General features: G+C 36.5%; 1 protein-coding gene across 1 annotated transcript; it reads right to left on the minus strand.

Moving 5' to 3' along the window:
• Positions 1 to 1,438: 1,438 nt before the first annotated feature.
• LOC132302285 (disease resistance protein RPS2-like) lies at positions 1,439 to 6,565 on the minus strand. The gene is made up of 2 exons (XM_059799132.1): positions 6,434 to 6,565; positions 1,439 to 5,378 (listed from the first exon to the last, which is right to left on the minus strand). Exons 1-2 carry the CDS (start codon positions 6,469 to 6,471, stop codon positions 3,782 to 3,784), a joined length of 1,635 nt encoding a protein of 544 aa, XP_059655115.1. The 5' UTR covers positions 6,472 to 6,565; the 3' UTR covers positions 1,439 to 3,781.
• Positions 6,566 to 25,568: the final 19,003 nt, after the last annotated feature.

Here is a 25,568-nt window from a genome sequence, read left to right on the forward strand (position 1 = left end):
TTATGTGTTTGATGGTTGATTAGTGTTTTGACATCCCTTACATGACCCCTTTTCATTTTACCATGCTCCTATGTGTATGTGTTATGCTTGTTCGACTTGAGGAAATGCCATTTAGGCATCCTCTACTGAATCGTGGCGCTCACCCTATTCTTAACATTTTTCAAGTCATAGGAAATTAACGATTGATGATGTGCCTTCACGAGCCTAAAGATGGATTAGTATTCTTTTTTTTTTACCCGTTTTGTATTGACATTTGATTTTATAAAGACATGGTTATGAAATTGTAATTTTGGAAAAGTATTGTATTAACATTGTAACAATGTTCTTCGATCATACTTTTGCCTTTGAAATATGTTGCTAGTGATAAATGTAATAATTCTATTTTGGCATGTAACCCATGATCGTAATCATGTTAACGTTGTTTTGTTTGAGCGAATTGTTTGGGATATATATATATAATGTTTCAGTGGAATATTAGTGGGGGTATATATATAGTGTTTCAGCATTTTAGTAATAGTTTAGTGGTTGTGTTTTGGGTGGTTGATTGCACGTGGGTGCATGTAATCGTCATGGACAGTGAGAATTTTCACATGTCTACCAGTTCCTGCTATTTACCGTACCTCTTATCACCCATTTAATATTACTAGTATTTACCACGTGACCAGTAAAAATGCAATTATTGTGTTTTAACCACATATTCAACTATATCACCCCGGACATCATCTTAATCATTGGATGTCCTTAATAAATAACTGTTTTAGCTTTTCTGAGTCTTAATTTCTTAAACCACTATTAAACAACTATTTTGCCCTTGTTGGGCCTTGAAGTATTAATTTATTATGAAATGACCTTAGTACCTTGCATGTCCTCGGGTTCGAGTAAAGACTCGGTTAACGATTTGGACTCCCGAGTTCGAATCGTTACACAAACATTAGCGCCAAAGTATGGGCATCTCTTGAAGTAAACCACCGTCCACTGCAGCTGCTGTGAAAACATCACCGACATATCCGCCACCACATTAAGCATAGCCACCGGTGGGAAAAAAAATCTATTAATCATAGACAACACCACCTTTGCATTCGTTTCAAATATATTTGCAGAACCAGAAAATAACATAAAATTGTTCCTAGCTTTTCATAAGAACCAGCGTATGTAAGCTGCCATACCCCTCTTTTCGTCTCCATCATAACCATCTCAGAATCTAAAGTTAGTGCTTAAAAGATCAGTAAATACAAAACGTAAATTAATATTTTCCGTACCCCTGTTGCATATGTGCCACAAACATGAGGTTTAAATAAAATATGTCGAATACTCTTTTCCTGATAGTAGGGCTGCAAGTTGGACTGACCCAACCCAGCCCAACCCCAACCCAACATCAACCCGAATTGGGTTGGGTTGGGCGAACCCGAATTGTATCTAACATGGGTTATAGTCAAAACCCAGCCCGAATATTTTCGGGCCGGTCGGGTCGGGTTGACGGGTTGAGTTTTTAAAATTTATATATATATTTTTTTCCCAAAAATATATATATTATATAGATATATCTATATATTATTAAAAAACAAAAAAAAATTAGGGCAAATCATTTCAGCCTCCCCAATCGTCCAGTCTCATTCTCAACTCTCTCTCTCTCTCTCTCTCTCTCTGCAACTTCAAACTACAAAATCTATAAGAATCAAAAGTTCAAAACCCATATATTTCAGATCTGTGTGCAAGAATCAAAAGTTCAAAACCCATATATTTCAGATTGTTCAAAAAATCAAAACCCATATGTTTCAGTTTCCATCACTGGCTGTTCCAGTTCGGGTTCGCCGTTCGCAAGCTTCAACCACTGTCTCTCAACTCTCAAGCTTGCCCCCCTCTCTTTCTGCAACTGCTAACTTGTATGTATGGGTTTTGTTTTAATTTTTGGAAGTGACGGCGGCGGCGGTGGATCGGCTGAGGGACGGCGGGAGAGAGAGAGAGAGAGAAAAAAAAAAAATTCGGGCAGAGAGAGAGAGAAAGAGAAAGAAGAGGAGAGAGAAAAAAAAAATCGGGAAGGAGAGAGAAAAGAGAAAGAAGAGAGAGAGGAGAGAGAAAAGAGAAACAAAAAAAAAAAAAATTTTAATTTTGTGTTTTGGGTTGGGTTCGGGTTGAGCCCAAGCCCAACCCGAATTGTCTGGGTTTTGATTAAACCCAACCCAAACATAAACCCGATTTGTGAATTGTGTGTCCAAATTTCAAAATTTTTGGGTTGGGGTTGGGCTGGGCTGGGCTGGGCAAGCCCGCCCAACTTGCAGCCCTACCTGATAGTAATCAGCAGATGGTCTTTGGGGAAATAAAAAGTAAACTAACAATTCCTCATACCAAACATGAGCTTCTTAAATAAAAAATAATAAATAAATAAATAAAGGGGGAATGTTAAACAAAATACCATTCCCAAAAAAAATAACATTTTTTTTTCTTTTTCGGAAGGTTAAAATACAAATAAAAAAAAATAACAGTGGTTTGAGATTGATACCTCTGTCGTTCTTCAATGATATGCCTTCCCTCTCAGTTGTAAACCTATCAAAAACTGGAATTAGGTCCTTGCCACCTTCACTGTTTAAACTTATTGAACTTCAGTTTTTTTTTTTTAGTCATTGTAATTGTTTAGATGAGCTCCCACCCGAGGTTGGAAATCTTGGAGCTCTTGAGGTTCTTGATCTTGAAGGCACTGTGCTTTTCAACCTTCCTAATGAGGTTGGCAAACTAGGATCTCTCCGGCACTTGTAGGTTTCCTTCTACGAGTCATTTGACAAAAAAATAACATTCCCAAAAGCATGATTGATAGTAGAGAATAGAGGGTGTCGGCTCCAGAAAAAACTGAATCTTCAACTACCCTAACATGTGTGTCTCGCTACTGAAAGTCATGCAACAACTTTGGACAGCAAGAAATGCAGATCTGCATTCTTGAGGGGTGAAAGCCATTCCAAAGGCTCACCAATTGAGGTAAATAATGAAGTGTTAATTTTTTCAAACTAGGGAGTTGAACAAGATCATCATCCTTGACCGTCTTCTCTTCAATTTCTATGATCCTTCCAACAGATGCACAATCTTTAACCACCAACTCCTCCAAGTTAGAAAGACTTGGAAGCAAGGACTCCTCTAGAATGAACTCCAGCTTAGGACATGTGTGTACTGACAAAAACCTCAACCCACTAAAACTTCCATTAGGCATTGGACCCTCGCAAATGCGCTCCAAATTCCACAAATAATGAATACTCACGTACTCAAGGTATGATAATGCACTTTCACAATTTGTAGTATGAATATTTGGACACTGCTCAGTATACAAAATTTCAATTCCTTCATTTCAGTAAGGCGAAATTCTGCTAGGCTCCGGATCATGCGATAGTTATCTAGATAAATTGCTGTGGCATGCCCAAGTACACAACAAACTGTTTCAGGTCCGTCCACACTGTTCACAATTTTCAAGCATCGATCTTGTTCGACGATAAATTTGTAGACAACATATACATTTGGTAAGTAGAGCTGAAGACTGGTCAATTGATTCAAGCTGCTCACATCAAGTGCTATATATTCTGCACTGTTATTCCACCGTTCATCCCCTCTGTGAGCAAAAATGTGTAGTTTCTGCAGTTTAAGGAGCTTTGATATAGTATCACGGGAAACCAAATAATGCGGTAGCATATCATACTCCTTTTTGTCAAATAACTCGTAGAAGGAGACCTGCAAGTGCCGGAGAGATCCCAGTTTGCCAACCTCATCAGTAAGGTTGAAAAGCGCAGTGCCTTCAAGATCAAGCAAGAACCTCAAGAGCTCCAAGATTTCCAACCTCGGGTGGGAGCTCATCTAAACAATTACAGTGGCGTAAAAAAAGGGCCTGAAGTTCAGTAAGTTTAAACAGTGAAGGTGGCAAGGACCTAATTCCAGTTTTTGATAGGTTTACAACTTGGAGGGAAGGCATATCATTGAAGAATGACAGAGGTATCAATCTCAAACCACTGTTATTTTGGAGGAACAACGTTGAAAGATTCGGACAATTTGGTTTCTCGGGTGGCCTGTAGAAGTCATTATTCATCAAGAAGATCATCTCCTTTTGTTCCCATACCTCCTCAGGCAGTGGCTTAGTTAGTCCTGCACCAGCTCCTGACAAGATAGCACCTTCTGTAGTACTGCCTTGGAACTTTTTAAAATGCACACCAGTTCTTATAAAAAACTGGTAATCATCTATTTTTGAAGACATTATCCATAACCCTAGATCTTTAACCATAGCAGGAATCCTCAGAGACAGGCCACCATTGACACTCTCCAATAGTGAAGAGTCGACAAGACTTTTAATTATATCGTGTCCAGTCTTCAGTGTTCTGGATGAACTTGCATGAATTAACTCCCCAATAAAATTCTCTATCAAGTCATCAAACTTAATCACATGGTCCTTTGCAAACAATGCACAATGCAAGAAACATCTCTTTATATCACGATCCTTCAATCTGTCATAGCTAAATTCCAATCGTCTAATTGCAGCTTCATGTTCATCAGTGAGTTCGCTAAGATGCTGGAATTGCCTCAGTGCATGCTCCCATGCCAGAATATCATTTTCATTCCTCCAGGCTTTTCCAGTGGCAATGATGGTTAGAGGCAAACCACCACACTCTTTAACTATTTCTTGAGCAATTTTCGTAATGTTTGGAGAATCAAGTACTCCACCCACCTGTTCCTCAAACAATCGCCAAGCTTCTTCAATGGAGACAAGTTCTATTTTGATTGCAGACTTTGCCACAGCCTCATTACTTGGCTGAAGCATTGAGGTTGATGCTGACATAGTTGTCTCAAGAGATCCCTTGCTAAAATCAGGAGCCATTTGGGCTTCTTTTTCAACTTCTGTTTCATGAATGGATTGCAACCCTTGAAAACTCATTAGATTTCCAGCATTCACTTGCTCTCTGAGTTTAGCAACTTCTCCAGTTAATTTGTCAATGCCTTTATTGAGCTTTGCAAGTGTGAAGAACCCTGGCTTTCCAGTTGGATGCCTACGGGCTTGCTGCTTGTTGCCATTTTGTAGATTTTCAACTTCTTCAACTTGTTCCTCCAACTTCTGTGCACGCTTGTATTTGACTTCAAGCTTTCTAATTTCTTCTTCGATCTTCTCCATTTGATGAATCCGAGTTCTATGCAGGTCTGTCATCTCCAAATTAAACTGATTCCTTAGCACCATTTCTTCCATATTTCTTCTTTGTGCACGAAGAGCATGTATTTCTTTTGTAAGCTTTGCATAATTCTTATCAAGTTCTTTCACGTACTTACGTTTGTGCTTCAAATACAGATATAGATTTTTAAGGAAGCTATATCCAATTGTTGTAGATGATCCAGCCATCACGTCTACAGGTTCCGTCCTACAAAACCACAGATCAATAATTTTTAATTCATAATATATCAGTGACCTTTCTATCAAAGCTGTATTATAGCATTCAGGTTTTAAAGTAGTTTGACAGGGAGGAAATTTAAGAGCTAGCATAATATGTACACATAAATCAGATTCATTTATTCGAAATGATATCTAAAAGAAATTCCTAGGACCAATTTAGAAACGTAATCAAATGTTAATTTAAGATATTCCTCCTTCACAGTTGCTCTTATTTAAGAACTACAATCATTTCTTGATATTTTTTTGTGCAATTCACATTTTACAGTGACATTCACATGGTGCAGTGATAGTTATATATACACATGTTTTAGTTTTACTTATTGATCCAAAACAAGATAATTATGTGATTGTACCTTAGCAAAAAATTAATTGCAGAGAGATCCAAAACAAAACCATGCAGAAGAAAACTCTGTTCCATTGCAATGAAAATTTCACTAATATCTATCCTTCTCTCACTCATATGATCCTCTCATTCCTCTTCAACCTATTTATCATTTTTGAAAGACAACTTCTGTCCCAAACCAATCAAATTCTCACTTCGCTTACAGTAATTCAAAGTTACTAAAGGTCTAGATTCATCCCATGGAGTCTATAAAATAACTTTTAGAAAATTGATGGGTAAGTTATTTTTATTAGGCTTTTTCTTCATAAATATTTTATGATAACAGAACACCAAAAAATTTATATATATATATAGTTAACATAATTAAATTATATTATATGCTACCATAATTACATATATTATATAGCTGTTGTAGGCTGTATAGCCGTTGTAGGAAAGTCTATTTATATGTCCTCCTTTGTATCATCATTTACATCATTTGAATACAACATCAATTCATATATCAATTCTATATCTCTCATATTATGTCAGCGTAAGCCTCATCTCCGGCGGCGGTCCAAGGTCCTCAATTAAACCAACCTCTGAGTCATCGTCTCCTGCTCTCGCCCTCTCTCTCTCTGATCCTGCCCTCTCTCTCTAACTTCAAAACTACAACATCTACAAAAGATCAAAACCCATACCTTTCAGTTTCCGCAGAACCATCCACCGCCGTCCTCATCAGCCCATATATCAGCTCGCCGCCAATCCACTCGCTACCGAGTCCGAGTTGGCCCACATGGTCGGACTCAGTAAATCAACAATAGCCTTTGCAACTTCATCTGCTGCACATAAGCTCCATCTCAACCCACTGCTCACAGGCGAGCCCATCACAGCCAAACCGTCCCCATCGCCGGCCGCTCTCCACGGCCGTCGTCTTCTCCTTGCCCGCCGGCGCCGCGCCGCAAGCTCACGACCGAGTACCTGTTCAGTTCTGATGTAGCCTGACTCGCCGATCCTCGACCGACTCGCCACCACCGACGAAATCCTCACAGCCGGATCTGTATCGCCGGCCGCATCTGTCCCGCGGCCGGATCTGTCTCGCCGGCCATCTCCATCCACCCAGCCCGCCATCTTCATTAGCCGGAATCTGACACCCACCGACAGAATCATTATATATATATATATCCTGTTTATTCGCCAGTTTATGGAACAGATCCGCCATCTCTCTCTCTAGAAGATGGTCTGAACCAACCTCTCTTCCCCCATCTTCGCCGGCTCCAGAGATCATCACAGAGAACTCCGCCGGATCCGTCGCCGCTGCTGGATTTGTTTCAGTCGTCATCTACATCCTCGCCGAACCAGTCGCCTTCGCTGCTCCCACCGCCGATCGGATCATTTGTCGCCTCTGGTCTCACCGATTGGATCGCATCTGTGGCAATACCGATTGGTATTTCATATTGGCCTATTGCTGTGAAGAGTTTGGGCTCACTAAGATTGGGCCTATTATTGTGAGGAATTGGGCTCTGTATAATTCATCTCAAGCCCACATGTCTGTCACAATTCAAAATATATATATATATATTTATATAACCCAGTTCAGTATTTGGCCCAGTTCCGTAAAGGTTGTGGCCCTGTTCATTTTCGCTTCGAGCCCAGTTCAATATTCAGCTCCGGCCCAAATCAATATTTGGCCCTGACCCTGTTCATTTCAGTCTTGGCCCAGTTTCAAATGCAAGTTCTAGGTGCTCCTGATATCCCTCCAGAACTTGAGGGGGTGTATTCCGACCAGTTCCAGTTTCCGGAGTACAGCCTATCTAATTTATCGGCATTGATCTGGCTCTCTCTGGTGCGCTTCCAAGCGCCCTCTGTAATCGACGCTTTCACAAGCGGCCTCTGTAATCGACGCTTTCACAAGCGCCCTCTGTAATCGACGCTTTCACAAGCGCCCTCTGTAATCGACACTTCTACAAGCGCCCCTGGTAAATCGACGCTTCCGAGCACACCTGGTAATCGATGCATCTGTGCGTCTCTTAAGTGGTAAATTCCACTATATGATTCCACTTAATTATTAGCTTTTAAGAGCTCATGGCTACCACATCTGCCGTAAAATGATCTTTATGCGCCTGTGCATATCTCAAGTGGTTATACCACTCTACCAAGCGGTAATCACGCTCTGTCATATGCATTCGTGCGTCTCTCAAGCGGTAAATTTCACTCTATGATTCCACTCTAATATTTGTTTTCAAGAGCTCTCTCAAGGCTACCACACTTGCCGTAAGTGGTCTATCATGTACTTTTAAGTACCTCAACATATCGGATCTTCACAACTCTGATACCGTCTTCCGTTCCAGATTTTCTCTCCAAACTCAAGTGGTTTCTGCTCTACCAACTTAAGTTTGAGGAAAGTCTATTTATATGTCCTCTTTTGTATCATCATTTACCTCATTTGAATACAACATCAATTCATATATCAATTATATATCTCTCTCATATTGCATCTTTGTCTCTCTTCTTTGATAATCAAGATATATATTTTACATCCAAATAAGAAGAGGTTAAGAAGCAAATATAGGTATGGCAAAAGTAATTCGATATATATACCCATAGCTTTAATTAATACCCCAAAATTTGAGCAGCAAGCAAGAGAAAGTAGTAGTACCAGAGCATTCAAAATTTCGTCTGTGCCCGAATCTCGGTTGGTTTCTCTAATTCAATAAAACCCTAAATGGAAGAATATGGCCCTAGAAAGAAACTTCCCGGACTGAACAATCACGGCCCTCATCAATATAGTGATGGCGACCACCACTCTGATCGGCACGAGCGAGCGCGACACCAAGCAGGAATTTCTCCGGCCACGGCGTATCCCCACGTCCCATCGGGCCGTACACGTCGTGGCCGACTAAGGCGGAGAATTTTCTCCTCTAGCTCTTCCAAAGTTCTCGAAAGAGAGTGGTTGGAATGTCGAGGTCGAGAGTTGGGGTTTGACGACGGGTCATCTTTAGCACAGCCATGATTTCCGACTCCACTTTTCAGTGGTTTGTAGGTCGACAGAGAATCTTTACTAATTTATTACAATTTCTTTTTTTTATATATATAAAAATTGGAACACAGACTCACTCGCTCTTAGGACTAAACGTTCTACCAAACTATACAGAGAATTCGAAAGCGTTTGTGGCATATATTAAAAAGGGCAAATCACACAAACCACCCCTTAGGTTTTCATTTAGTGCATCCGGATAAAAGATGGCACCATATATTAGTCAAGTACCCCCATTCTCATTGACCTTGCACATGACTTCCATTGTTGGGTTTGGCTGTGGGGTAAGAAAAGTTTTGGACAAACATAACCTTCTTGTTGTAAGAAGACGAAATTGTCCATTCATGTCAACTTAAATTACGCCTTTACCTAAACAAAAGTACCCTTTTCCATTGACCGCTTACATTACAAGACATATTTGCTTTGCTGTTATACTCTGTATATGCTTCTTATCTCTCTACTTTATGAACTTCTCTCTCTACTTTATTCATCAAGTGGGTCTTTGAAGAAAAGAAGCAAATGGATTGAGTAGAGAGAAGCCATGAATACTCCTCAAGGAGAAGTTTGTGGCGCCAATATCAAGGGCTGGACTTTTTCGCACAAGTCGATGCTTTGTAAATTCCGGTTGAACCTGTTTTGGGTTTTCATGAATTTTTCCGGTTGAACCCGTACTCTTGTGCTCTGCAGTAGAAGAATATAGATGATATGTTGATAATATATGGGCACACTTAAATGAAAAAATTGGTTAAAACCACATTGTACAAGAAACAAATAGTAGCTAGGCTATTAATTCCTAAAACAACAGATGTTTGGAATATGCAGTATTATGAAATTTTCCATGCTAAAACTCACTTGGTATGTTGTCAATGTCAAGCCTCATTATCTTTCCAAGCAATGGTTTCTTATTTTGGGCGAAATTGTAAGGATCACCTGTACCTCCACCATCTCAGATTCTCTAATAATTACTGCAAATCGTTGCCCATAAGACCCAGATTAATTGCGCAATCTTCGTCGTCTCCGGCGCCGACGGACCCATGCTCCAGACTAAAGAACACATCCTTTCAGGTAAGAACACGCGAGGTGCCATGCCGATAGAAAGACGCGGGAGGATTATGATTGGGATTGATATGAACCTCTCGGCATTTCAGATAGCAGAGCAGCTATGGCTGTTGATAGCTTATTCACAAACCCAACCCCTCACTCACCAGGGAGTTTGATGGTCTTCTATTCTGTCCATAGGGAAGATACATACATATAGATATATACACATATATGCGTATATGATTGTGTCTGTCAGTTCTGTATAATGTGTGTATATATATATATATACACACACACCTGTATAGACGACAGGGAAGAAAGAGAAATGAGTCCCTAGATTGATGGAGGAGGGGCAAAAATGTAACTTAACAATATACCAATTCATTCTTACTTTTTTAGTTAAACAAATGGTTTAAGTCCAAGGTCAAAAACGTAAATTCATTCCAATTCACTTAGGTCAAACCAGTAACTTGGAGCTTCTTGTTATATGGCACGTAGTTCTATATTGGTGCAAGAGGTGTGGGGGTGTTTTTTTTTTAATTTGCCCTACTAAAAAACAGGTCTATGCAAAAGTTATAAAAATCAATTCTGGTTATATTAAATTTATGATCATTATAATTCAAGATGATATTTAACAGTATTAAAAATTCATACCAGATTCTTCAAATACTAATCCGCACTTATTTGTTAGCTTTCCAACGTTTTCTACCTGCAAAATTACGCCAATTTTGTGAGTACAAAATACCACCAAATTTTAACTTCTATGAACTCTCTATAAAAATCGCAATTATATATATATATATATATATATATATATATATAGACACTAAATAAGACTTCAATCCCATATAGGAATACTAGCCGTAATGTTTTTTTTTTTTTTTTTTTTTTTTTTTTTTTTTTTTTTTTTTTTTCGGCAAGTCCCTAATGTTTCTTATTCCTAGTAGGATCTAATGTGCTTTATTTACTATAAATAGCACATTGGAGTATTTATAGTTGCAGTACAAATAATAAATTAATTATAATTATAGTCGAAAAGGCTAAATTTTAATAATATTAAAATACTCGTACTTTGTTACCTATATAAGATTCTTTATGAGTTTGAATAAAAAAAAAAAATTAAACGAAATTGCCAAAAGTTATAAATTTGTGGTACTTACTCACCATTTACAGGGAATGTGTTGAAAACATATTTATATGTATCCTTAGATTGACAGTATTTAAAAAATTACTCGCCCTTGTTAGAAAGTGGACTTTCCATTTAGAAAGTGGAATCCAGATGTGAAACATGTGCTCTTCACCCACAGGTTTAATTAGATTCTGACCAAAATAATAATAATAATAATAATAATAATAATAAATAAAATTAAATAAAAAGTGGGTGCATGTTAGTTAATTAATCTAAAAATAAAAATAATAATTCTACTTCAGATTTTAAGAATCAATCTTTTCCCGTCTTTGATTTGCTGCAGGGTGGCTTGTCTTCGGCTAAATTGAAAATTTATTATAATAATAGTTAGATCTCTAAATTAAAAATCAAATTTACTTACCAAAAATTAAATAAATAAATAAATAACTTGTAAATTGATTGAAAGACAGTGCCACAGAATCAAGAACTTCAACTCCTCAAAGTCATATAACATACCCCATTTTTATCCCAATTTTATTGTTAAGATAAATCATTGATTTGGAACTAATTAAATTAAAACTGCTTAGATATTGTAAATCCATATGTATAGATATGTGTATATAGAATTATATGCACATATACAATGATATACAAGCACGGGCACTGGAATAGACATACACACTTAATACAAAACTAACATATATACACATATACACACTTATATACATATATGATTAGAAGAAAAACCAAGTCTGTGTGTGTGTGTGTGTGTTTTTTTTTCCCTAGAGAATTTTATAAACAAAGAAAAAAGAGAAATGTACAAGACCAGCAAGCAAGGGCATCCCCTTCCTGTACAAGAAGAACTACAAAACAGGAAGCAAAAGTTAACCTAGAAACCTTGTTTGCCTTGGAATATGTACAGCAAGAACCGAAAAACAGAATCTGGCATTCCTCTGTGTCCAAAGGATCAAAGCAAAAGCATTCTAGAAACCTTGTTCTTCATAGACTCTGCTCTACATGAGGATGCAAAAGCTCTAGCCAAATCATGATCGGAGTGTTGAGGCTGCAAATTCCATCCCATCAAGGAATCCAAACAACAACAAACCTGCCGCGCAAATTGACATGAAACAAATAAATGGTCAACAGTCTCTTCGTCACTCAAACAAGTATAGCGCAATGTCGTCTTCACTTTATTGCATCTCCTCATCACTTCAGTTCTTAAAGTGACTCCACCAACATCTCACATCAAGGTCTATTTTCCATTGTACAATCCCATTGCTGCTACAACAAAATGATGATATAATAACAGTAATTAAAATAAAGATAATAAATAGGAAATTGGGGATCATTAAAATGATTATATTAAATTTTCTACTATCTCATTGCTGCTCTAACAAAAGACAACTTAACACAGCACATTACACTAACTAACAATAATACTGCAATTAAATTTACAATACTTAGCCATTACCAACCCTAAACTTACAATACTTCACCAAATTGGGGACAGTCAACCTGGGCAGAGTACATCAATATGAAGAGCCTCTTAAATTGCAGCAACACTAACATTAGAAAATTCTTAATAATTTTTTCTAATTGAGTCATATGGTCAAGTGATAATTTTCTCAAACTAGGGAGTATGACAAAATCATCATTTTCGGTCGTCTCCTCCATTTCTATTATCTTCCATAGTGATGCACAACATTCAACCACCAACTCCTCCAAGTTAGCTGAAAGGCATTGAAGCATGGACTCGTCAAGAATGATCGATCTCCAGGTTAGGACATTAAAACCTCCACGGGGCAGTGGACCTTTGAAAATGCTCTCCAAGTTCCACAAATAATGAATACTCGAGTGTTGAAGGTAATGTAATGCACTTTCACTATTTTCCTCACAGTCTATAACAGCAAGAACATTGGCGCACTCACTCACTATACAAAAATTTCAAGGTGGTGATAAAACGCTGTGGCACGCCCGAGTACTTCCAAAACTGCATCGATCTTGTTGATCATTATCGAACTCTATTGTTGGGATTTATATGCCCTGGCATAGCAAATTCCTATCTGGATTGTATTGACATATGTTCCTGACATATCTGAAATATTTATGATTTATATAATTGGTGAATTCAATGTATTATGTTTCAATTCACTATGAAATTGATAGTGTCCAGTTAATTACAAGAAATATTTATATATATGTATGTGATGACAATCAATGCATGATATATAAATAGTAATTATAAATTGTTCATAGTCGGTAATTATGGATGGACTCATAATTAATTAAGACTTGAACTGGATCCGCGTTAGGTTGAGATATATTGCGAGAGCCGTCGTATGCAATTACTCCCTATCACCGTCATGGCATTTGACTCTTAAGCATGAAAAAAGTATAAACTCTTTTATTAATTAATAATTACTTTGATTTGTTCGGCGGATTCTTCGGGATCCTTAGACCGACACTTTGGGTAGTTATGTAATTAATAGTTAGAGGGTTATATTTTCAATATTTGCATCATTGCTACTTGTATTTATTTTGTATTGATTATGGTTGATCACAAAGTAAATTCGAAGGCCTTCGTGTGTTTTTAGACAAAATGATTTATTATATATTTATTTATTTAAATTATTATTTTTGTCAAACAAATGTTTTATTGTGATCGAGCCAGAAATAATCAAAGGTACCAAAATAAATATATTAATTAAGTAGTCGGATTGATGGCTATATTTATCCGATAACTAATTATGCATAGAGGGGTCAAAGTGCAATATTGACTTAGAGGTTATTTATTATTTAATTGGAGTTCAATTAATTTCTTTTAGTGGAGTAGAAATTAATTTATGAATTAATTGAATTGGGTCCATGGACCGGGCCAATTATTAATTCGTTGTAGCCAATAAAATAATAGGCCCAATGGATTCTCACTCATAGCCCAACTTGATATTGGAATCATATTAGATTTGAGACATATGAATTAGAGATGGAGAAGGATTTGTTGTTTCCTTTTCTTTATTTTTATGTTGCCTATAAATATACATGGTCTATGTATATTTTAGGGGGTGATTTTTATGAGAAGAAAAAAAGGAATAAATTTTCTCTCTCTAAAAAATTAGGGTTTATGTTCTCATCTAATGGAGGCTCCCACAAGCCTAGTTTTCCAAGGTCATTCATGGAGGCATATGAGTGATTCCTAAAGGCAAAAGAATTACCAAGAAGATGGAGATCCATGGAAAAGGTGTCTAGCAAAAGGGATCTACAATAAGTGAGAACATTCACTTTAGAGGAGAGATCTAAGGTTTACTCAAACCTTGATGTAAGTATTCAATCTTTTAATTGAATGATACATCATGTTTTATTTTTGCATAAAACTTGTCTCTATGTGATGAATCAAGATCTATGAATTTAAATCCCTCGAAAAGTTTTTAAAACTAGCACGTTTCCCAATAGTGGTATCAGAGCATGGTTTGATTCATTACTAGAGATCATGATTTTATGAAAATCATCATTCATGGATCCAAAATTATATTCATATATATTTTTATTGATGTATGTTGATGTATGATTTAATATGTTGATATATATTGATACATAATGATGTATGAATGATTGTGAATGAATGATGATGTATGGTTGGGCCATGGATGAAGCTTATAGGTTAAATTAATGTAATTTTATCTTTGGATGAATGTAATTAAGGCTTTGATTTAGCCGTTTGAAAGTTCAATGATGTAATTTATTTTTTTTCCATTGTATTTCAAATTGTAAATATTTTTAAAGCCATGTAATCTTCGTCAAAGGATGCTATGAAGCTTCAAAAAGGTCCAAGAGGGTTAAATTAGGCTTCAGAAATTTTCTGGGATTTTTTAGCAATTTTCCGGAATTTTTCTGGAATTTTTTAAGGCCTAATTTAATTTCTGGAAATTTTTATTAATTTTTCTGGATTTTTCGGCGTTTTTCCGGTGGCCGGAGCATCACCGGCGGCGAGAAGAGACGTCGGAGGAGGCTAGAATCAAGTGTAGTGCATCTGGGGTGAGCCTGGCGCGTGAGGAACACGCGCCAGGAGGTGACATCTGCTGGCGCGTGCATTGCACGCGCCAGCCAAATGTGTATGGCCTCCACGCGCGTGCAGGCGCGTGGAGGCGCGTCCCACGCGCCCCATGCGCGTGCCAGCGCGTGGGGGCGCGTCCCACGCGCCCCAGGCGCGTGCCAGCGCGTGGGGGCGCGTGGCTTCACCTGCAGCATGCCCCAGGCGCGTGTGAGCGCGTGTGGGGCCCTCCAGTCGCGTTCCAAGCCGTGTTTTGCTTCTCCTGGTGCGTACCAACCTTATGTGGGTGTTTGCAAGCTGATGGAAGATCTTCGCGCAGTGATTAGAGCAATTAAATGTTAAAAGCTGATTCCATTGGCCATTTAATTTGCTTTATCTGTCATTTATTGTTGTATGTGATGCATGAAATAATTAATTGCTAATTATTATTGTTCATGCATTGGATCCATGATATTTATTTAAATGGCTTGATTTATATTAATTAAATTATGAAAATTAATTGGATTAGATTACTAATTAATTTGAGGGCACTTATTGGGAAACGAAAAATTATTTTTGTAAATTATTTTTAAAGTGTGCTTCAAATTAAATATTAGTGAATCGTTTAAAGTCCAAATATTTTCTAAATTTAATGGGATTAAAATCAAGACGTTTTGCATGCATTATATCATGTAAATTGAAAACCCTAATTATTAATGACTAAAAATTGAGTGGGAGCGGGGATTTTTATACATTACCCCATGGCCTTCGTTATTAAAACCATTGTAATTAGATCTTCAAAAATAAGGCCCCACGCATGATTTGAAGAGTCTTAATATTACAAGAATGGTTGTCTCATGAAAATAAAAATATTAAATGTTCATTGTAATTAGATCTTTAAAAATAAGGCCCTACGCATGATTTAAAGAGTCTAGATTATAATGACAACATATTTAATGTTTTATTTTTCATTAGAGCATTAATAATGTTATACACTCAATCTAAAATCAATAGTGTTAGCTCCCCAACGGAGTGGTTTACACTAGGTGATTTTAGAAAGGCTAAACATAATCGGGAGTCATTTCATATAGATAGACAAGGCATTGTCTTAAGAGATATGGAGATGATGGGATTTGCCCGCCAATAGCAATAATGAACTTCGCCAACCGAATAAGTTATTGGTGTATTGGTTATCCGATTTTTCATGCAGTGGTTAAGGGACCCACATACTATTTTAATGGAAGTGCTCACCTAATAGTAAATGAATCTCAACAATAGTAATAATGAACTCCTCCAACAGGATAAGTTATTGACATATTGATTGGTTGATTTATTATGCTACAGAGTTGAGGGACCCGCATTAATTAAAAGGGATTGTTCACCAATAATGATAATGATCTCTTATTCGATTGAGATTTATTGTATTATGTGGTTAACAAGCTCATTTTAATTTTAAATATGCATGACATTATTAATAGTTCACCTTGCATATTGTATGAATGCATTTATATTCAGATTAATTATGTCTAATCCAGTTTATCTACTTGCTTACATATTCTATGATATTGGACCTTATTTATAATGACTGGAAAATGAACTTAGATATTTTATTCACAACGTAAGGGTACAAAATGTGTTTATTACTCCTATACCTATCTCTTTTACTTTGAGATACCAAATTTGACATTAATGCTTTTAATAAATTAGATAAGGCAAATGATATGACTTGGTGCAATATTCTAGAGTTTAGCTCGAATATACTCCAAAGTTAACATTTGTATTATTTTATTTTCTTCAAGCATCATATTAAATGTCAATGAGATATTTTGGTGAGATTAGATAGAGCATATGCCTAAGTACTATGTCAAAATTAAATACCATCAAGATAGCCTGATGAACTCCAGTTTGAAATCAAATTTTGGAAAATGATTGTTTATTATTTAAAAATTAGCTGGAGATCAATAAGGGTGACTTGGGTGGTAAGTTTCAAGTTGACATGATTATTGCCTTGTTACCAAACTCATTCGACTCTGTTAGAGTGAACTAAATAAGGAATCAGTTTGAGTTCACACTCGCTGATATTCTTATAGAATTGGTAACAGAAGAAGGGATAATCAAGAGTATGGGCGTTCCTATCAATCTAACCTAGTCTATACCATCTTCTTCTAGGCCCAAGTGGATGGGAAAAACAAAGAAGAAGGATGATAATAGGACTAGGCTAGCACAAAACATAGGTATCTAAAAGGTTAAAGGGAATAAGGCAGTGTATGTTGAGGGCAAAGAAAACTGTTTCTTTTGTCGCTAACTAAGACACTAAAGGACAAACTGTCTAAGCAATGACGTGGCATAGGAAAATATATATTTAATCATTGAGCCAGGTTCTGTGGTTGTATCTATTAATTTCTGATGAATAGATTCTGGAGCCACTAAACATGTTTGCAATTCATTGCACGGATTTCAGGAATCCAGAAGTCTCGATGATATGGAATATATTTGTACTTGACCTGATGTCAATGTTGTAACTAAGTCAGTGGGAGTATTACATCTGAAATTAGAGAGTATGAGGATATTAGTATTAGAGAATTATCTTTATGCACAGAGGTTAGACGCTATCTAATTTTTTGTTTCACTTGTGGTTTATAAAAACTGTGTTGTTATTTTCTAAAACTGGTTTTATAAAATTGAATAGATATGCGATTGCTTCTGGTGCATTGAAAGATGGTTAATATACTATAATCACAAGCTCTTAAGATTTGCAGGATGTAGAAACTAATGTTGCATCTTCTAGATTGAATATTAAGAGAACATTTGTTATTCCTGACTCATTGTATTTTTGGTGTCTATTTTTGGGTTGTAATCAATCAAAATGAGATTTAAAGATTGGTTAAAGAAGGTTTATTACCTAGTGAGGCAGAGGAGCCTAAACCAAACTTGTGAATCTTGTTTTGAAGGATAGATAACTCTAAGGGCTTAATCAGCCAAATGAAATAGACATAAAGAACAATTGGAGTCGGTACACACGTACACGTGTAGTCTTATGAACATCCAATCAAGATTACTCACGTTTTGGATAAATTTACCTGTTGCGACACAAGTCTTATACTTTTGGTATATTCCGAGAGGGTCAAGACTGATGTGGAGCACAGATTAGGTAAACTTATCAAGACACTTCGATCTGATCGAGAATTTGAGTATTTCTTGGGATAGTGCAAAGACTATATGGTCAATGAGGGTGTTGTGTACCAGTTTTCCGCAATTGACGCTAAATTAATTTAGGTGTCAAATAGGAATAACAGAATTCCACTTAACATGGTTAGATCTATGATCAGTTATGCCACATTATCTCTTTCATTTAAGAGTTTAGCGTTAATGACATCGATGCGCATTATGAACTGCATTCCATCTTAGTCTGTCTCAAGGATACCGTTGAGCTGTGTTTTTGACTAAATCTTAGTTTGAATCACATGCACATATGGGGTATTCTTGCACATGTGCGCTTGATATGGACAAGTAAGTTGGAAACAGATCATACGCATGATAGATTTGATAGCTACTCTAAAAGTTACTAGAATGGATTATTTTATGATCTCAATGATAAAAGTCGATTGTTTACACTCACTGTTTATCTATAGGAGGATCATATTATGAATTATATACCTAGTAGCATAATGTTAGAGAATATGGTATGAGTACCAGATGTACCAAATGTGAACACACTTATTATAGAGATTGAGAATAATATATGAATTCCCTATTAATGCGTTAGCATCATTGATTTCTACATCGGTACATTGATGTAGTGGGAGGATTATCATCCAATTCGACAGAATCATGTTTTTAGGTGAGACCATTATGAACATCCCTGTTAAACATGAGTTGGACCCAGTAAGCTACACGGAAGCATGAACCGATATGGATACAGATCGTTTTGGTGAGTTACTATGAAATCAGAGTTGGAATCTATGTATTCTAATAAATTCTGGGATCTTGTAGAACTTTCTAGTAGGGTGATTCCTATGGAAGGCAAGTTAATCTACAAAAAGATACCAGAAGATTTCTTAGTGAATAAATCATGAGTGTACAAGGGAATGTCATTATTTTTCCTAATTCTATATATATTGATGACATCCTACTCATTTAGAATGATGTGGAAGTTTTGTCATTAATAAAGAGGTAGTTGTTCAATTACTTTTAAATGAAGGATTTTCAAGATGTAAGCTAGATTCCTAGGATCAAGCTTTTGCAAGATCAGGTTAAAAGGAAAATAGGCTTATCTTAATAATCCTACATTGATAAAGTTTTGACCAGGTTTGGTATGCATAACTCAAAGAATGAGTTCTTGCTTTATTGATATGGATGGCTCTCTCTAGTAAGTAGTTTTTCAAGACTATCAAAGGAGATTGAGCAAATGAGACTGGAACAATATGTTTCGGCATATGAGAGTCTCATATATGCCATGGTCTATACCAAACAGGACATCCGCTACATGGTAGGGATAGTCAGTAGAGATCAGTCCAATACTGGACTTGACAACTGGTCTATTGTGAAAAATATCATTAAGTACCTAAGGAGAATCAATGATATCATACCCATTTATGGATGTGATGATATGGTCCTAGTCAGGTATGCTAGTTCTGATTTTCAATCAGAAGTAGATACTATGAGGTTCATGACTTAGTGTATGTTCACTTAATGGAAGGGAAATCAGTTGGTAGATTGTCAAACAGATTTCAACTGTTGACTCAAACCTGCAGGTGGAACATATTGCAGCCTTAAAGGTGGCAATATAAGCCTATTGGTTTGATCTCACTGATTTAGAGGTTGTGGAGCATACTAGCCTGCCTATCGAGCTATATTGTGACAATAGTGCAGAAGTAGTCCAAACCAATGACACAAGGTTCCATAGAGGAACAAGATACACTGAGAGGAAGTATCATGTTCGACATGATATTGTCCGGCAAGAAAATGCACTTGTAGTTAAAACATTGCATTGGAACACAACTTTGTTGATCCATTATCAAAGGTGTGATTGATCAATAATTTTGATCATCATCTGGATAACATTGAAGTTAGGTGCAATTTGAATTGGCTATGAGGGCAAGTGGGAGCTGTTGGGATTTATATGCCCTGGCATAGCAAATTCCTATCTGGATTGTATTGACATATGTTCCTGACATATCTGAAATATTTATGATTTATATAATTGGTGAATTCAATGTATTATGTTTCAATTCACTATGAAATTGATAGTGTCCAGTTAATTACAAGAAATATTTATATATATGTATGTGATGACAATCAATGCATGATATATAAATAGTAATTATAAATTGTTCATAGTCGGTAATTATGGATGGACTCATAATTAATTAAGACTTGAACTGGATCCGCGTTAGGTTGAGATATATTGCGAGAGCCGTCGTATGCAATTACTCCCTATCACCGTCATGGCATTTGACTCTTAAGCATGAAAAAAGTATAAACTCTTTTATTAATTAATAATTACTTTGATTTGTTCGGCGGATTCTTCGGGATCCTTAGACCGACACTTTGGGTAGTTATGTAATTAATAGTTAGAGGGTTATATTTTCAATATTTGCATCATTGCTACTTGTATTTATTTTGTATTGATTATGGTTGATCACAAAGTAAATTCGAAGGCCTTCGTGTGTTTTTAGACAAAATGATTTATTATATATTTATTTATTTAAATTATTATTTTTGTCAAACAAATGTTTTATTGTGATCGAGCCAGAAACTAATTATGTTTTAAGTAGTCGGATTGATGGCTATATTTATCCGATAACTAATTATGCATAGAGGGGTCAAAGTGCAATATTGACTTAGAGGTTATTTATTATTTAATTGGAGTTCAATTAATTTCTTTTAGTGGAGTAGAAATTAATTTATGAATTAATTGAATTGGGTCCATGGACCGGGCCAATTATTAATTCGTTGTAGCCAATAAAATAATAGGCCCAATGGATTCTCACTCATAGCCCAACTTGATATTGGAATCATATTAGATTTGAGACATATGAATTAGAGATGGAGAAGGATTTGTTGTTTCCTTTTCTTTATTTTTATGTTGCCTATAAATATACATGGTCTATGTATATTTTAGGGGGTGATTTTTATGAGAAGAAAAAAAGGAATAAATTTTCTCTCTCTAGAAAATTAGGGTTTATGTTCTCATCTAATGGAGGCTCCCACAAGCCTAGTTTTCCAAGGTCATTCATGGAGGCATATGAGTGATTCCTAAAGGCAAAAGAATTACCAAGAAGATGGAGATCCATGGAAAAGGTGTCTAGCAAAAGGGATCTACAATAAGTGAGAACATTCACTTTAGAGGAGAGATCTAAGGTTTACTCAAACCTTGATGTAAGTATTCAATCTTTTAATTGAATGATACATCATGTTTTATTTTTGCATAAAACTTGTCTCTATGTGATGAATCAAGATCTATGAATTTAAATCCCTCGAAAAGTTTTTAAAACTAGCACGTTTCCCAACATCTATATCATCAGGGGCTTAGGAAATGATGCGTTTGATTTTCTGTCGTAAAGCTCAGTGCCTTCAAGATCAAGCACCTTGAGAGCTCCAAGATTTCCAACCTCAGGTTGGAGCTCATCCAAACAATTACAATGGGGTAAAATAAGGACCTCAAATTCGGTATGTTTGCAATTTTAAGTAATAATTGCAAGTCTAGCAAGATGAATGATTTTTTTAAAAAAAATTGTATATTTTTTCTGATTAACTCATATTATATATCTTAAAATTGTAACAGAACCACATTTTTCCAAAAATAATAATACAAGACTACATCACCATGTCCTTGGAGTACCGTGTTCAAATTTCAAATTTTAGTACACTCAGTCCTCGTATATGATAGCCACAGTAAAAAAATAATAATAATAAATAAAAATAATAGTAAATGTGTGATAAGGATAGCAATGCAAGTAGAAAACTAAATTATAGACACTTAAATTTTGTGACAGCCTCATAACCGTCCGATCGGTCAAGAAGCCAATTTTTTATCAATTAAATTTTGTAAATGTGGGTCCATCAATGGACATGTGTCAAGATCCTAAAGGTTCAAACATTTAAAGAAAAGTTTCCTTATAAAAGGGAACAAATATGTATTTATGGACAAATTACATAATCATTGGAGATTTTCCAAATCAAATGACCCACTATTTGATTTATAAATACAAGGGCACCCTATACACAAACAGAGATGGAGAGAGACGAAGAGAACACCAAAGCTATTCCGAATCTCTACCTAAATAAACCTCTAAAGTGAATGCCTTACAAGTATCATTCTTCAACGAAGCCCTTCAACATTTGAAGACTCTGGAGACAAAGAACAACAAGCACTCCATGCAAGTGCCGTTCTTCATCGAAGCCCTTCAACATTCAAAGATTCTGAAGAATAACAAGCACGCAAGTGCTATTCTTCTTCGAACACTGTTAAACTTTGTGGCTTAAAATTGACAACTCAACAAGTCTTGCATCACCCAAGTATGTGTGATGAGCAAGTTTTTTGGTGTGCACAACAAGCTCATTTGACAAAGCTTCCAAACAAATTTTTTTTTAATATACTTGGTCACCAAGTATTTTTGGGCTATATATAGCCTTGCATACATTTGATCCAAGGTATCCAAAAATCATCAATTGAGTGAGTTATCATTATCAGTTAGTGAGTTAGTGGATGAGAGAGTTTGGGTGTAAGCCACTTTGCCTTGTATCTCTTTATTTCTATTGTGAAATATTGTTCTGTCTTCTCCCTATGAACGTAGGCATAGTTGAACCACGTATAAATCCTTATCTCGTTTGTGTGAGTATCATTTTATTTTTTTTCTTGTCATTATTTTTCTCTTATTCTCATAAACTCCTATTCGATCCTTTTTTCATAACAAACTGGTATCAGAGCTCGGTTCGTGTATTGTGTACAGATACTGTACACATATACTATTCGGGTACTGTTCACAAATACGGTACTATTCACCGAGAAATTTTTTTAGGAAGTTTTTGGGATGTCAACCAGATACGAGATTGAGAAATTTGATGGCAAGATTAGCTTCAATTTTTGGCGCATTAAAATGCAGGCCCTGCTAACTCAGCAAGGTCTAAAGAAGGTGTTGTTCAAGAAGGACAAGTTACCAACAACTATGTCCAATGAAAACAAGGATGAGGTCGATGAAAAGGCGCGCAGTGCGATTCTCCTGAATCTTGCCGATGAGGTGCTGCGTGAAGTTATTGATGAAGACACAACGGCAAAGTTGTGGCTGAATTTGAGAGTCTGTATATGATGAAATCTCTTATAAACAGACTTTACCTGAAACAGAGACTCTACACCCTTCGTATGAAGGACGGTATGCATCTTAAGGAGCATATTGATAATTTCAATTCTATTAGTATGGATTTGAAAAATACTAATATTAAAATTGATGACAAGGATCAAGCCCTTATTTTGTTGTGTTCCTTGCCTCCTTCCTATGAGCATTTTGTTACTACATTGCTCTATGGAAAAGACACTATTAATATGGAGGATATTAAATCCTCATTGAACTCTCAAGAGTTGAGGAAAAAGATGTCTGGGAATATTGGAGATGAACATGCCGAGGGTCTATTTGTAAGAGGCAAAAGTGGGACAAAGGGTTCTGGTAGTAGGGGGCAAATCTAGATCTCATAAAAATGTGGAATGTTACTACTGTCATGAGATAGGGCACATCATCAAGCACTATCCCAAACTAAGGGCAAAGAATGGGAATGGCAAAGAGAAGGTTCAGGAAGCAGCTTCTATGGCAACTGCTATAGTGAGTGATTCGGAAAGTGACGAATATGTTCTCATGACAACCTCGTGTTCAGGTATGTCATTTAATGACAGTTGGATTCTTGATTCTGGTTGTTCTGTTCATATGTGTCCTAGTAGGGATTCTTTCTCTTCCTATAAAGAGGTGAAAGGTGGTTCGATTTTGACGGCGGATAGGAAAACTTTCAAAATTTTGGGAATTGGAACAGTCAAGATCAAGACGCACAATGGGTTGGTGAGAACATTGTCAAATGTGCGACATGTACCGGATCTGAAGATGAATCTTATTTCAGTGGGTGTGCTAGACTCCAAAGGTTACAAGGTTGTAACAGAGGGTGGAGCAATGATGGTCATGATGGATTCTCTTGTGGTGCTACAGGGCACCAAGGTAAAAAATTTGTATCTTCTCTAAGGGAACACAATAACAGGTGGAGCTTCTACAGGGTCTTCTACAGTTAGCAGAAATCTGCGTTCAGGTCTTGGCAAAAGAAGAGTTAGAAAGAAGAGTTACGATCCTAGTTCTCAAAAGGGTTGTGAGGGGACTACACAACATGGTGGGAGAATGAAATCCGTTTTCAGATGACAACCGAAATTGCAGCAGTCCTTACAGGGAGGCAGACCTATGAGGACAGGTGTGATATTAACTTGCAATAATCTTGGTGGCAATGAGATAGTCCATTCGAGTGCCATTAAAATGCATGGGAGGCAAATAATTGGTCACAACAAAGATGCGAGGAAAAGTCAAGGACGTCCTATTCTCCACAAGGGTGAGAAGATGACTTTTCATTACCAACCAGTGGTTAGTGGGCGATTGGAAAAGGTTACTGAAGGAGATGTCAAACTTGGAATTTCTGAGGTTGCTTTTGGTAAGCATTTAGAGTTTGACATAAATACTGGAAGTATGATTGTGGCTGCGCAAGACATGCATGGGTTAAAGAATGAGAACCCAAGGGTTAAGTTTGAGCATTACTCAAACTTAACTAAAATTCTCAATTAATTTGTTTTGTGGAGAAGACAGTTTGTTTGGCAGAGATACAATGGCTCATTCGGAATTTTTCACCAAGGTGGAGATTTGTTAAACTTTGTGGTTTAAAATTGACAACTCAGCAAGTCTTGCATCACCCATGACTTCATCTTCTTGGCCTCCAAGTATGTGTGATAAGCAAGTTTTTTGGTGTGCACAACAAGCTCATTTGACAAAGCTTCTAAAGAAATTTTTTTTTTAATATACTTGGTCACCAAGTGTTTTTGGGCTATATATAGCCTTGCATACATTTGATCCAAGGCATCCAAAAGTCATCAATTGAGTGAGTTATCAGTATCAGTTAGTGGATGAGAGAGTTTAGGTATAATTGGGTTTTGAGTGTGAGCCACTTTGCCTTGTATCTCTTTATTTCTATAGTGAAATATTATTTTGTCTTCTCCCCGTGGACATAGGCATAGCCGAACCACATATAAATCCTTGTCTTGTTTGTATGAATGTCATTTTATTTTTTTCTTGTCATTATTTTTCTCTTGTTCTCATAAACTCCTATTCGATCCTTTTTTCATAACAAAGACCTTCAAATCCATCATTCAAGATCAAGCTTTATCGGCCCTCAATTGAAAATCCTATCAAGTCTTCTTCAATCTTGAAGATTTGAAGAACATTCAACCACCGGTTCAAGATCAAGCTTCTGAAGCCCTTGCACCGATGTTCCAAGGAGATTTAATCAGAGAGAGATTATATATTGTAATGAGTAGACCATAAAGAATTGTACCTCTTTTCTGAAAATTAATAAAATTGA

This window comes from Cornus florida, unplaced genomic scaffold (assembly GCF_030987335.1).
Source record: "Cornus florida cultivar Cherokee Brave unplaced genomic scaffold, ASM3098733v1 CherokeeBrave_3.0.0_Hap2_Chr01, whole genome shotgun sequence".
Taxonomy (NCBI): Eukaryota; Viridiplantae; Streptophyta; class Magnoliopsida; order Cornales; family Cornaceae; genus Cornus; species Cornus florida.